General features: G+C 38.5%; 1 protein-coding gene across 7 annotated transcripts in view; it reads left to right on the top strand.

Annotated features, from left to right (window-relative positions):
- Nucleotides 1–5,704: 5,704 nt before the first annotated feature.
- The window catches only part of ralgapb (Ral GTPase activating protein non-catalytic subunit beta), a 53,607-nt gene continuing 43,660 nt past the window's right edge, over nt 5,705–15,651 (top strand). For all 7 annotated transcript variants that reach the window (XM_053497977.1, XM_053497978.1, XM_053497976.1 and 4 more), the window contains exons 1-2: nt 5,705–5,860; nt 9,996–10,203. In XM_053497977.1, the coding sequence (XP_053353952.1) occupies nt 10,027–10,203 (177 nt within the window). In that variant the 5' untranslated portion in view covers nt 5,705–5,860; nt 9,996–10,026. The remainder of the gene's footprint in view (nt 5,861–9,995; nt 10,204–15,651) is intronic.

Below are 15,651 nucleotides of genomic sequence, written 5' to 3'. Positions count from 1 at the left end.
AGAATGATAGGAAAAGAAAAGTATGACGAAAGAAAGGTACAGCTCATGATCAAAAGTGTAGGCAATATTATGGCATAGGCATGTATGGCTGCCAAGGGAATGAAGTCAGTGGTGTGTATTGATGACCTGACTGCTGATGATCATTAAGTGTTAGGATGAATTCTGAAGTGTATAAGTATATACTCTATGATCAGATTCAGCCAAATGCTACAAAACTGATACTGTAGGATGCTCCTTCATACGGCAGATGGATTATGACCCAAAACATACAGTAAAAGCTACCCAAGACAAAGAAAAGTGATATTCTTCACTGGTTAAGTTAGATGCTCTCAAGCAAACAGAACTTGCTTTTCACTTCCTGGAGACAAGACAGAAGGCAGAATGACCCAGAAACAAGCAGTAGCTGAATGCAGCTGCAGGAAAGACCACTTCGCTTCACCTTAACAGAATGTCAGTGAAAGGAGTTTATTAAGCACCATCGGAAAGAAACAGAGAAAATGTCAAGGACCATTATTTAACGGTTGGAATGTGCAAGTAAGTCCAAATGAGCAATACAGTATAGTATGGTTTATAATAACCTTGTATAGAATGATATGATTTTCTACAATTCTCCTTGATGAAGCTGGGTTTATTGTCCCAAAGGAGGAAATGAATGATGGTGAAAAGTTAAAGGCCATAGGGCCATGCTGGATGTTCTATGAAGGAAATATCACAATATGAGCCATGTAACTCTAGACCAATACAACACCACATATTTCCCAGCTTTCCTTCAAAACTAAAGGGGGTGGTGACAATCAAAGCAGCCATACTGAAATTTTGGGATAATGTCAGTTTTTACTCTACTGCTGGGGTGCAGGAGTGGTTTACTGACAATCAAACATTCTACACTCGCATTCCTCAAGCCTATACAAATTATTTACCATACACCATTGTTTACAGGTGTTGGTGGGCCATAGCTGTAAATTTACCATTTGCAAAGTTATATTTCGTTATACACAGAGTGTACATTTTATGAAGTTAGAAGTCTAACAGAAACACACGTTAAATAGCATGTATAGCATTCAGTAACTTGCTAAGCATGATAATGCAAAACCTAAAATTTAAGCAATATTCTTTTACTAGAATGATAAAGTTTAAAGGTGGCAGTAAGTAGATATTTTAAGATATTATTTATAGCGTCACAGCATTAACTGAATTAGTTCCAAATAATTTTGGAGGCCACTTCTACAAACAGTCGTGAAAGTATGGTTCGTTCTCAGGATAGGATGCCTCCTGTGCAATATTTTTTTTGGAGGGGGTGTTTATGATGTGGAGTTGTTTCTCAGGAGTTGGGCTCGGCCCCTTAGCTCCAGTGAAAGGAACTCTTAATGCTTCAGGATACCAAGTTATTTTTGGACAATTTTATGCCCCCAACTTTGGGGAACAGGATGGCCTTTTCCTGTTCCAACATGACTGTGCATCAGTGCACAAACCAAGGCCTGTTTTTGTTGACTGGCCAGCACAGGGTCCTCAACCTGATAGAACACCTTTGAGATGAATTAGAGTGGAGACTCACATACATACATACATACATACATACATACATACATACATACATACATACATACATATATAGGCATTTCTCAATTACTGAGGTTAGTGAAGATTAGTTAAAGTTGCTCAAGCATTTGTTTAATATGAGGACAGGATATATTTGGATTTTTTAAAACTACTAGAATGGCACATTGTTTAACAAACATCTATTATTTACCAAAAGACATCTTTTTTTCCTCCTGGCTGTGCAAAATAGCCCTGTCATGCAATCCTTATGTGAGTGAAAATAAAGTTGCCATGGTAATGATGGCAATACTGACCATGGCATGTCTGTGCAAGGACATCAGCATGGGGTCCAATATTGACCAATTGATGAAAAAACGTATTTGAATGAGTTGAAGCACGATTCATTGTTGATTGCTGTGACACTTTTTATAGCTAGTGTTTTTGATCATAACAGAGTGCAATGGTGGACTGAGTTGTGTATAATATAGTATTTGTATGCTATTATATGCTAGATTTGTATGGCAGACATCATGAAGTACTGAAGTACTTGATTTTGGCATATAAATGGTGAGTTTTTCCCAAATTGTGTGCATTTGTATTAAAACACCATGGGCTGAGGAAATCATATGAATACCCCTTTGTGCATGTGTGTTTGCAACCTAAGGACTTTGTTTTATTGTAGTATTTGCAATAAATATGACTGCCATATTTTACTTTCTTACTAATGCCATCTACATGTACACCATGCAGAGCTGTGTGCCCTTCTCTTCTGCCATGGTGAGAGTATTTGGTAACATGGTAAGTCTGTGGAACTTCGGGTGCCCATTCCTATTCAGTGTTGTCACGTCTTCTTTTTTGTTTTTCCACTGACAGTTTTTCACATCCCTTGCCAGTTGATTGAACCGTGTATATCTGATAAGAATGTTTATTTACTGTATCACAGGTGTAAGATCTAGACTTCCTTACTGAAACAGTGATTGGCCCATTGGTTGATGGACATCATCACCATGGCATACAGGAAGCTGGACGGCCTGAAATACTACAATGACATGCCACTCGAAGAGAAGTGTCATTTCATCATGGGCATGCTGCTCCTAGGTTGGTCCTGCTGTTCACTTCAGTAGTATTTAATTTCAAGTTAACATCACCTCTTCCATTGGCATTCCATTAGTTCCATTCCCTTCCATTAGCTCAGTTGGTTCCTTGACATTATGGCGTACATGATCCAATCTGTTGTCCAGGTTACATAGAATAAGAAAAATATATGTACTGTAACTAGCTATTTGCATTGAGAAAATAATACAGTAACTCAGGGAACGTCAAAGAATGTCAATGTGTTTTACCCACTGAGAAGAAAAAAACATTAATTACTTCATAACCATATTCAATTCAATTCAATTTTATTTATATCATGCTTTTAACAATGGTCAGTGTCGCAAAGCAGCTTTACACATCATTTGTTAATTTCAGCCTCTCTTCTGTGACCTTTCTGCCATCATTACCTAGGTAATTTATTGTTAACAAATAACATGCTGTCGATGCATTATATATGATAACTCAGAGACATGTAAGTTTGTTAATAATAGGTAGGTAGGGTTGCTCCTATATTGTAATTATGACAGAGTTCAGATACAATGAATGCCCTATGAATAATCCTGTGGAAAACCACCATTGTTTAATATTCACACAATATGTTTAAAACAAAATTATACACCGTGGATTACCTCATATTGCCTCTTATTGTGTTAATGCAGAAAGTTTGTAAATGTGAAATCAAGTTAATAAATAAACCTATTCCTCACACAATATTTGTTTTCTCATAGCTAGGTTGCATCAGTTAAATCATGTGAATTACAAGAAAAAAATATAAAAATTATTAAAGGCATTAAACAGCATGTGTGCTTTATAACGATAACATACAGTATAAGTTTGTTTAATCACACAACCTGCAATTGTTTTATTATACTTTTAAATATTATTAGCTTGTTATAAGGCTATAATTTGGTACACCATAGTCATGAAAAAATATTGAATTTTTAATACTTAATTTAACACCAATTAGGGTTGTCTTGTTATTCGATTGCCCGTAGTAGTGGTTCGCAAAATGGAATCTATCTTATTACATTTATTATCAAGTTCTTATAGTTATTAGCCTGTTTTCCTGATAATTTTCTAATTAAAAAACTCAAAAACTTTAGCTAGTAAAGAAAGTTCAGGAATAACAAGCCGCTATGGTGGGAAAACATATCCAGAATATTATTGTAGACTGTACATTAAAATAATGAGCTTAATATTATTAATATTCAAATAATTTAATTATGTTTGTTAAATACATTTTTTGGGTTAAATAGGTTATTAGCTCTAAATAGTTTAAGAGCTCTTGGTCTACACAAGTTAGTTGCTAATAGACTGATTAGGTCTTCTGGATAAGGGGGAGTCCTGGTGTGTAAAATGATATTTTTTAGGATTTTAAGACAGTCTGTGAGATGCATTTGGCTTTTACTCAAAGAACGTATATTGGTTTTAATGGCCGAATGATTAAATGATATATTTTGTTAAAACAATTTGTACAACATGACACATCAAAATCCCCAAATACTGTAGTTGCATTAAGTACGTTTTTCCACCTGCAAATTTTCCATTGATGAGAGTTGGAACAAAAAGATGGCAACAAAAAAAACAACAGATGCTACAAAGATCATGTGTAAAGCAGCACCAAATATTATTTAATCAAATAATCAAATCACAGAAGGATTCACTTTGGACAAGAGATCAAAGGATTTTACATACAAATTTTAATTTGCCTAAACAAAGCATTTACTTTTAAATGTCTGCATCATATTTACACCGATCAGCCAAAACAGCCCAGGCGGCACAAGAGTTCCCCCTTGTGCCGCCTGGGCAACTCTCTCAAGGCATGAATCCTCAAGACCTCTGGGGGTGTGCTGTGGTGCCTGGCACCAGGATGTTGACAGTGAATCCTTTGGTGCTGTGGGTTCCAGGGTTAGACTTCTCATAGGTGCTCGATTGGATTGCGTTCTGGGGAGTTAGGAAGCTGGGGGATGGTCTTGGGCTCTTCCCCACTGGCCCTGGCTGTGGTGCTCTGATGCCTTTCAAGCATGACCAGCTTTTTTTTTGTTGTGACTTTTAATGCATTGGCTTTTCCTGGGAATCGAACTGAACCAGGCCTTTGGTCCTTAGTGTGCGTGGGTGAGCTTTGGTTGCCTATGATCTTTTTCACATTTTTGCTGTATATACCAGAGTCCAGGTTCGATTTCCGGCCAGGCTCGATTCCTGTCTCTGTGTGCATAGAGTTTGCATGTTCTCCCTGTGCTTGGTGGGTTTCCTCTGGATACTCTGGTTTCCTCCCACGGTCCAAAGTCTTGCAGGTTAGGCTAATTGGTGTTCCAAATTGCCCATAGTGTGTGAATGCATGTGTATGTGTGTGTGCCCTGCGATGGATTGGCACCCTGTCCAGGGTGTACCCTGCCTCGTGCCCTAAGCTTCCTGGGATAGGCTCCAGGTCCCCGTGACCCTGAATACAGGATAAAGCGGTATAGAAGATGAATGGAGTGAGTGAATTTAAAGATTATTTTTTAAAGCTGAATAGATAAAGACAAAGACATACATTCTGTACAAATATTTCTCAATATGTGCTATGGGATGCCTAAAGTTCCACAATTACTAGCAAAGATGTCTGTGATTTGACATCTTTAGAGAAAACAAAATAACCTACTACACATTGGTGCCCAATTCAACTCGAGTTTTAAAAAAGGGCATAGATAAATATTGCTTTGGCGTATACACATTTTTTGGCATATACATATGATTTTTCATAGTTAAATAATGTTCTTGAAGCAGGTTTACCTCAATAGAGTCCATGAAATATATACCGTTCAATGTTATATTTAAAACGACATGTATTTTCTATAGTAACACATGCCAGGCAGTCTAAATGAACAGGGGTCAATCCCAAACATCGTCGTACGAGACAAGACCACTACTTAGGGTGCTACAAGCTCTGCTCTGAAGTTCCTAGCTCACGCGCTCTCTAGTAAACCTCCATAGTGAGTGTTAAGCCGTTTGAAACGCAGACCCGCATTCTGTCGCACAGTCATTCACTTCTTGCTAAGCTTGGTGCAGCGCCCCCTGCTGGTGGTGACGGTGACGTCTTCTCTCCGCGCTGTGGCCAAACGTCTGCGCTGCACAGCCATGGATGGAATCTAAGCTAGCTAGCGACAAAGATGCTGCAAAGTTTCTCCTGTTCGTCCTGTCAGATCCATTGAAAATACACGAAGGCTTGCTATGACATCGGAAGCAGGTAATGATGGCGTGTTGTTGATGTTGTTAGTCCGTCTGCCAGGAGGCTTTGTTTTATTTGTTTCCCCTGCAGGATTGTCCCGCATTGCGGCCTACAATAACAACCGATGTTGCTAAGCTAGCCTGGCTAAGCTACCAGTGATAATCGAGTTCACATTTTCCGCATGTTGCTCTGAATTCTTTTATTTGTAAGAAAACGAGGCAGTTTATTTACGGAGTAAACTTCGGTTTGAAACGAAAGCTTGAGTGAATCTGATGATCCGTGAAACAAGGCTAGGCTCTTGTGCTAACTCTAATTAGCTTTCTAGCTAACTCTGGCAGAAGAAATTCTCTCATTAAAAAAAAAACTTAGACCAATATTGTGATAGAATTTTATTTATTGTTGCTGCATGTTCTCTCAGATCTGCGAGTTTTATTTTAGGAGTTGATGTGATGACTTGGTCTAATCCCACAACCACAATAACAAAACAATCTACTTAGGCTAATGTTTGTTTAGATGAATTGCCTTTAATTAAAAGTACACTAATATTCTTATACATTCTAATAACTCATTTTACACAATGGATATATCTCACGGGTTATTACTTGCATGCTTGTGAGTGTGTGTGTGTATTTGGGTGTGTAATGACAGCTGCTGAGGAAATGACAGAGAGAGGGAGATGTAATGTTCTGTCGTGATTAGCTTCCTGTCTTGTCCGGGATCACCGCGGCTGCGTTGCAAATCGCCTAGTATACATAGAAGTAGTGGGTTCAGTATCGGAGTGGTACTGCTTTCGTGTACTATTTAGTACGAGGGGATGCGGTTTGAGATGCAGCTTTGCCCCTTTCTGTTTGCTGCGCCTAGAGTTAGCTAGCGGTGGCTACGGAAGTCTGCAGTGACAAGTGTTAAGGTTAAGTGTCCCTGAAATACAAGCTGTACGTGTCCCTTAGTCTGATGGACTCCAAAATGCTAATACGAGTAAAGAAACATTTTTTAGGTATGTCTTCGTTTTAATTAAGTTAAGTCCATGACTTCCAGGACAGCGGTTCATATTTTTGATGATTCATCGTGTACTGGTGCTTTATTCGCCCAATTAAATGTTCTCTTGAAACTTGATGTCCCGCCCCCCTGGTATGGGACTCACTCATTATGAGCGCCTTTTTAGGAAAAAAGAAAAGGTAAACAGTATGTTTGTGTCTTTCCCACTTTTCAGACTTGCATCTTGTCCGGTGCGGGTGGATCTGCTATCTCAGTCTGACTGAAAGTTCAGTCGTGTACAGAATTGCTCTAAAAACACACAGCATCTCATTATCTAAGATATTGTTCTCGACAGGTATGAAGGAGGTGCCGGAATATCCTTCAGTTGACACACACCTTCCTCTCAGTTCTCCGTATTTAGTTTATTGTCTGTCAGGTTTGTTTAGATTTGTCCATGGGTGTGGTGTATCTCGAGTACTAATGCCCAAATTCTAAAGGTCCAAGCGGTTCTAACTGAAAAAAGTGATTTGCATTTTATTTCCTGTTTAACTGGTAGGTGATTGATTGCTCTTGATTTAAACTTCACAAATGTCAAGTGGTAAGGTAAGTGTAAGGTACCCTGCCTAAGTAGATTGATTAAATAGATAGATAGATGGATAGATACCTTACTGACACAGACATGTTTGCGGATATGATTGCACACTTTATATCTTACACATAGTCAGTAGACACAGAGCTGACCAAAGTTTCTGGAGCAATACTAAACTACAAGTACATACACTCCCAGTCAAAATGTTGGACACACCTTTTAATTCCATGGTCTTTCCTGATTTTTATTTCTCTCCACATTGTAAAACAATCCTGAAGGCATCCAAAATTTGCAATGATCGCATTTGAACAGGTGATATTGAGATGTGTCTGCTACTTATGCTTTGTAAGGCCTTCATAACGGCTCTAATCTGAGGTGCTGTATTAGTGATTTTTGAGGCTGGTAACTCTAAATAACCTTCTCCTCTGTAGCAGAGGTAGGTTTTGGTCTTGCTTTCCTGCAAAGAACTTTATGAGAGATAGTTTCATCATGGTGCTTGATGGGTTTTGCAAATGCAGTTGACAATACTTTCCTTGCAAGAACTGTTACAGAACAGCTGACCTTCATGTCTTAAAGTAATAACCGACTGTTGTGTATCATGAGTTGTAATTAAAAACTAGGATTCTAAAATAAAGCTCCAGCTATTTCGCTGTCCACCATATTAAACAGTCACTTCCAAACAAAACAATTGATTCCTGCTGGTTGCCATTTGGTAAAATGTATTATCTTATTTAACTACTTCCCTGTATTGGACCAGGCAATGACTTAAGTCAGTTAGTCAAAAGGTTGACATAATATAAAGCTGATTTTCTAATAAATCACACATCTCTGATCAGTTTACAGCTTAATATTTATGTGCTTAATCATCTGAAGCACTGTGCAAAAGTCCTGAGCCACCCCTCTTCATGTTAAGTTTAATTAAATAATGTAGAATAAATTAAGGTGGCACAATAGCGTAGTGGTTAGCGCTGTCGCCCTGCACCTCCTGGGTCGGGGATTGATGTGGGTCTGTTTGCGTGGTCTCCCCAGGCTTGGTGGGTTTCCTCTGGGCTCTCCGTTTTTCTCCAACAGTCCACAGACATCCAAATTAGTTTAATCAGTGTTCCCAAATTGCCCTGTAGTGTGAAAATAAATGAATTGCGATGGATTGAAATCATGTTCATGGTGAACCCCTCCTCATACCCTAGATCTCCTGAGATAGGGTTCGTGGCCGCCCGCGACCTTGTATACAGGATAAAGCGGTATAGACAATGAGCAAGTGGGGGAGAATAAATGAAAGAAACGGGAACAAATGTTTTATTGTGACCGGCAGCAAAGATACAATTAAAAAATTTGGTTGTTTATGCAACAACCTCAGCAGCAACTTCATTTTCCCTCTCATCTATTTCATCCACTCAGCATCAGACGCATACCAATCATTGACCTGATTATCTGTCATCACCTTAGTTTTTTTTTTTTTTTTTGCTTGAATGATTCATAGGTCGCTGTGTGGCTTAAGAAACAAAAACATTCCTCCTTAACTGCTCATGTACAGTTACTGTACTTTTGCACTGTACTCTATATTGTTTAACAGCAGCACTGAACGATGCTTTGTGGTTTTCCCAGGCAGCCATAGCGCATACAAGAAGTATTCACAGCTTGTGAATCTGATTTGACTCCAGCCTATTTAGAGCAGTTGCATGATTAACAGTGTGGAGAAGAGGAAATAAAGTCTTGAAGTAGTCTGGAAAGTGTCAGCAGTGTCACTGTAGTGTTTTATGTAGTCTACGTCCCTCCTTCGTCTGACTCTCCACTCAGAAACACACAGCCGTTTGGACAGAGTTGATTGTGACATTTTACAGCGATTGTTAAATGTTTGGATGTGTAATCATTGTGTTGCCATAATGTGGAAAAAATAAATGATTATCCATTTTATTGTGGCACCAGTAAAGTGGCTAAATCATGAACTGAAAAGTATTTGATGGAACATTTCATGGTTGATGGTTCATTTATGACTTTTTTTTGTGTACATCTATTCCTTCACTCTCATATGTGTATATGTTTTTGCTTACTGCAGCTGTTATCTTTGCCGCCAGTAAGGTCCACGATCTCTTTTTGCCTAAGCTCAGATTTCTGTCGTTTTTGCATGAATCGACTTCCTCAGGGTTTTCCAGTTTCCTCCCACTTAGCATAAACAAACCAGAGGGTGGAACAACTGGCTGTGAAAGAGTGTGTAAAATGAGCATGTCTGGTGCCCTATGATGCACTGGAATGGATCTTATTCAGAGCGCGTTTCTTCCTTGCACATATCGGATAATCAGTGGTTGATTTATTTATTTTTATCTGAATTATGTATTTTTGGCTGTGTATTTTTCCTGTAAATACAGAAAACCACTTGGTGTTATAAATAGTTTTGAAGGTAGTGGGTAAATGACCAAAACTGCTAATTTTTAAAACTTGTTGACGTGTACACAAACTTTGTTCTAAATTCTAGTTAAAAAACAAGTGTCAGTTCTTCTTGGTAATGAACTGGGAATTATTGTATATTGTTCTGCCATCGGTAGATGCAAAAGTCATTTGAACGTCTTTCCTTGTTGCTTGTTTCCTCAGAGCTCAGCTGGATGCAGTAGAAGTCTTAGCCATGTACTCAGAATGGAGGTCTTTGCACCTGGTGGTGCAGAGCGATCAGGGTCACGTCAGCGTCCTGCACTCGTACCCGCCTGGCGTGGGCCGTGATGTTGCCAACGCGGTGGTTCGCCCGCTGGGTGCCACCCTGGGAGCTTCTGCCTCCGAGTGCCTCCTCAAGACAGATAAAGAGGTACAACCGTGCGGTTCTTCTAACACTCGACGGTGTTAAAAGTTGCTATAAATGATTAAAACCCACATTTATAACTTTGAATCTCTGTCTCTGTTTATGCATAGCTATTACACACCGACTTTACCTCATTAATCTTAACAGTGCAACAATGAAACTGAGTAAATTTACTCGCCTTATTAAACTATGAAATTGCTGCATGTACAGTACTTTACCACTGCATTGAAATGATATCAAGCTTTTTTCATGAATTGTAATCTTTAACATCAGCCACTGAATGTACCGAACAGAAGGGTATGTTTTAAGCGTTTGTGCTGCCGGCTTGTGCAGACTGCTCTGTACCATGCTTTTAGGTTTTGAGTGAACTACCAGTTGTTGTCACCTTCATTCAGAGTTCTGTCTGCAATGTGCAATTTATTCCAAGATGTTTCAAGAGAGCACGGATTGCACCTAGGCTCAAAATAACACCTTTTGGCTCTGATGGCTCAATTTAGTTCCACAAGAACTTAACATATTGCACTATGGATAAACATGGTATTGACTTGTTTAGATGGAGCGTTCAGGTCAAATCAGGACTTGTGATGAAATTTTACATAAATGATAGCATTCTAAAAGATGAGAGTCCTGTAATTTTCATCGTGGGTATACCTCAACTATAAGAGACAAAATAAGAAAGAAATCCAGAAAATCACATTATAGGATATTTAAATAATTTATTTGCAAATTATGGTGGAAAATAAGTATTTGTTCAATAACAAAATTTTATCTCAATACTTTATCTACCCTTTGTTGGCAATGACAGAAGTCAAACGTTTTCTGTAATTCTTCACAAGGTTTTCCACACTGTTGCTGGTATTTTGGCCCATTCCTCCATGCAGATCTCCTCTAAAGCAGTGATGTTTTGGGGCTGTCACTGGGCAACACGGACTTTCAACTCCCTCCAACGATTTTCTATGGGGTTGAGATATGGAGACTGGCTAGGCCACTCCAGGACCTTGAACTGCTTCTTACGAAGCCACTATATGGTAGAGTGGCCAAACGGAAGCCACTCCTTAGTAAAAGGCACATGGCAGCCCGCCTGGAGTTTGCCAAAAGACACCTGAAGGACTCTCAGACCATGAGAAACAAAATTCTCAGGTCTGATGAGACTCTCTGGCCACTTTGCCATATAGGCCTGATTGGTAGATTACCATCTCAAGGATGATCAGGGGAAACAGGATGCGTCTAAGCTCAATTTTGGGCTTCATGGCAAAGGCTGTGAATACTTATGTACATGTGCTTTCCAATTTTTTTATTTTTAATAAATTTGCAAAAACCTCAAGTAAACTGTTATCATGTTGTCATTATGGGGTGTTGTGTGTAAAATTCTATAGTAATGAATAATGAATTTAATCCATTTTAGAATAAGGGTGTGACATAAAATGTGAAAAAGTGAATACTTTTCGGATGCACTGTAAGTGGGAGAACTTACACAACTGGTGGCTGACTAAATACTTTTTTTGCCCCACTGTATGTGTGTGTATATATATATATATATATATATATAATATTACAGAATTAGTCAAACAAAATACTATAGGCAAAGAAATTAAAATAAAAAATTGTTTTTCTAAATTTATGGCTATAAACTGTATGTTGATGCATAATATTTTGATAATATTAATAATTAATATTATATTTTAGTTATTAATGGTATATTAATATAATATACATCACCTTTTTCTGATGTGTGTATAATTCTTTTTGGCTGTAATTTTTTTTTATGTAAACAGAATGCTTTTGTAGTGAGGGACGGATGCCAATCCCACTTTTACATATGGGGTAATGGCAGCTAAAGTCAACTCAGTAGACTGTTGTTTAGACGAAGCTCCTCTGCTTGATGGCTGTCTGATGGCACTTTACTACACTTAACACTTATGAGTGTTCAGCTGGATGGCAGATTTTAAAGGGCGAAACAAACTGGTTGTGTTTACAGCCGTTATCTTTACTGGACGGCATCATATTTTGCATTCTCAGCTCAACTGTGCTTCAGGAAGTAACAGGAAGTGCTGTGACCGTTTACATGCAATTATGTTTACTGGACAGACGTAATAAGAAAATGTATAAATAAAGTGCCATACTGGTGAGCTGACCTGATGAATTTTATCAAGATTTTCCTTTACCATCTAAACACTGTTTCTGTTATGTCGCACTCTGGTGCTGCGACCAAACCTTACACCTGTCAATAATAATTAATAAATAATAGCCTGTTTTGTTGTCACTCCTCGCACATGCCATTATCAAGACATTTCACAAGGGACGGAACATCCTGCGGTTTGTTACCAATTATAATTCCTATGCCCAATCAGGCAACTGGATGAGTAAATTTACTTCACCAAGCAAGCAATAGGAATAGCCAATATACCAATTTGGCATGTCTTGAAAAACAAAAGAAATTTACCAAGGTACGAGTGTGAGTCGAAAATTAACCGCACTCTGGTTATGTTAAAACTAGGGCTGGGTATCGTTCCAAAATTACCGATACCGATACCCTGAATTCGATACCGGTTCCGAACGATACTTTTTTCGATACTTTTATTTAAGAAAAATATTTTAAAAAGATTACATAATACACATAATCTCTGAGAAACTTTGGTTTTATTTTTCAGGATGTTTGTGACACTTTTCACAGCAGGCTTATCTCTAAGACCAGTAAACAAAGGCACAAAATGAACAAAGTGTAATTAACATAATAGATCAGTGTAAACAGTTTTAATAAAGTTCAATCAGTTTTAAGTATTTGTGAGGCTCACTGTCGCTTAAAGGTTTAGTTCACCCAAAAATGAAAATTCTTTTATTAATTATCTATAAATGAAGATATTTTGGACTTAATCCAAGAGCATTCTGATCCTCCCATAGATAAATCATTGAATAAAGTTATTTTTGTTTTTTGTACACAGAAGTATTCTCACAGCTTCTTATAATTTTGATTGAACCACTGATATCACATGGACTTATTTTGATGTTTTTGGTTCCTTTCTGGGCATTGAAAAATGCATATCCAGTAAATCTATGAGAGGATCAGAAAGCTCTTGAATTAAATCCAAATTATTTTAATTTTTGTTCTAAAGATAAACAAAGGTCTTATGGGTTTGGAACAACCTTAGGGTGAGTAATTAGAGACAGAATTTTCATTTTTTTCAGTGAACTAACCTTTTAAGAATCACTAAAGCATTTTAGCATCAACATAGCTACGTATTTAAAGCCATCAAACAGTACATAACGTTGCATAAGGTAAAAATGATTTATTAAAGTGACCCCGCACAAACTTAAACTTAACTTTAACGGTACACAAGCATGAAGCGCTAAAAGTTAGCCGATTGTGTATGTCGGTTTACCTGTCGGAGCCCCAGTCATCGCGCCGTTATCCTCATCAGTCACGGAGGACGACGCTTGTGGTGGGCATGTTGTTGGAGGCCCCGAGTCAGGAAAATACTGAGAGGATGATGATGACTGCACCGGCGTGATCTTCTTGCACTCAAACACGGAGCAACTTTCTGCTCGCAAATTAATTCCGTGTACTGTCAGGTGTTTCATCATATTTGACGTGTTGCCAGTCTTGGACGCGATAACCTTTTTACAAATATTGCATCGCACGCTGTTGCCGTCAATCTTGGCATAATGTAGCCATACTTTTGATCGCTTAAACATCGTTTGCGTAAAATTTTTTGCTACGGTTTAAAGTGTAGTGTGCATTACAGCCTCACATTTGACAAGTTCTGGGCGAGTGGGCGTAACCGCTGTAAACTAATGATTTTCAAGGCAGTCTCGCAGCAGCCAATCACCAGCATTTGATCCGGGCACATTAAGGATGCCGCACTTTTTGTAGCTCACTGACGATGACAAGATTATACTTTTGGGTATCGAAATTTGGCACCGAACGAAAATGATTTTTTCGATACTCGAAAGTATCGAGACGATTCGGTCGGTGCTTCAAAAGTATCGAACTCGATACCCAGCCCAAGTTAAAACTTCTTTCCACTTAAGTGTTATGAGTACTTTCTGTTTAAGGCTACTCCCTAGTCACTGCTGTGCAGGTGTGAATGTGTTACATCAGTTCTTCTGTAACTGCAGAACTGCAGTGCGAGCAAAAATGGATGCCCCACTTGTGATTTGCATGAGAGAAGAGCAGTGTGCGGTGGAATAAAAAAAAAATTATTTGATCTGCCGGTGTAACTGGTGCCGAAACAACTCACGATAGAGCATACCCAGAAGCGCGTGGATATTGATACTCTAAGAAAGGTGAAAGTTTCTTAGTTTCGTTGATTCATCATTATGAACCTGAGAGTAAACGGCAGAGTATGAAATGGAACATCCTTAATCGCCGACCAAGAAAAAGTTCAAAAGTCATCTATTAGCTGTAAAACTGATGCTTACATTTCTCTGGGATATTTAAGAGTTCCATTATTTACATTACCAGGAAAAAAGGTTCAATGATGAACAGTGCTCATTACAGTGAGCTGCTTATTGAAGAGCTGAAGGCTAAACTTTGGATTAAATGCAGAGGACCGCTATACAAGGATGTCATGATCTTGCATGACAATGAAGTGTTTTAGCATCCTCCCTATGGTCCCGATCTTGCTCCATTGAACACTCACTATTTTGGTCCCCTGTAAGCAGCCCTATAAGGATTAAGATTTACTTCTGGGGAAGGGACAAAGTGTATTGAAAAGTATTTTTAACAATTCTGTACTTGTTTTTTAAAATAGGGTCTGCATCCAGACTGAAGATTTTGACTAACAAGCCTGACGCACTAACAGCCACACATTGAAATGGTTGGCAACAGCAGTTGATGACATGAAGAATATTTGAGGTTGGAAGTAAAATCCCAAAACCTCACCAACATCCCCCACAGGGTGATGGCATCACAATCCACTGAATCTAAAGGCAAAGTTGAAATTCGCAATAAACACAGGGATGAACCACTGAAATTTTTCAACAAAGATTAATCTGTTCCAAAGTAAACCAAGCTGTGTTGAAAGAAAGGATCTGCTAATGATCTAAAAAAAAACACACAAACAAAAAAACAAGCTCATTGTTCAAGCACAGTGGAGGTTGTGTCATGGATGCATGGCTTTATCTGGAAAGGGCTCCTTAATCTTTACTGATGATGTAATCCAGCAGGATGAGTTCAGACATCTAGAGTAATTTTGTCTGCCAGATGCATCTAATCTAATTGGAAGAAAATTCATCATGCAGCAAACCCATGAGCCAAAACACACTGCCAATGAAACGCATGGAAAGGTTTAGACTGGCTATCACAGTAACACAATTAAGTGTACATTTTCCCTTCTGCAGAGGGCGCTGTAGGAAGAAGCCCCCATGTGAAAAGAAAGAGGTTATGGAACAAACCTGTAAAAGCAGCATGAAAAACAGAATGTACCAGTTTGGTGATGGTGAAGAGTCACTGGC

This window comes from Clarias gariepinus, chromosome 6 (assembly GCF_024256425.1).
Source record: "Clarias gariepinus isolate MV-2021 ecotype Netherlands chromosome 6, CGAR_prim_01v2, whole genome shotgun sequence".
NCBI lineage: Eukaryota > Metazoa > Chordata > Actinopteri > Siluriformes > Clariidae > Clarias > Clarias gariepinus.
The sequence above is the reverse complement of the archived record's forward strand: the minus strand, read 5'-3'. Positions and strand labels throughout refer to the sequence as shown.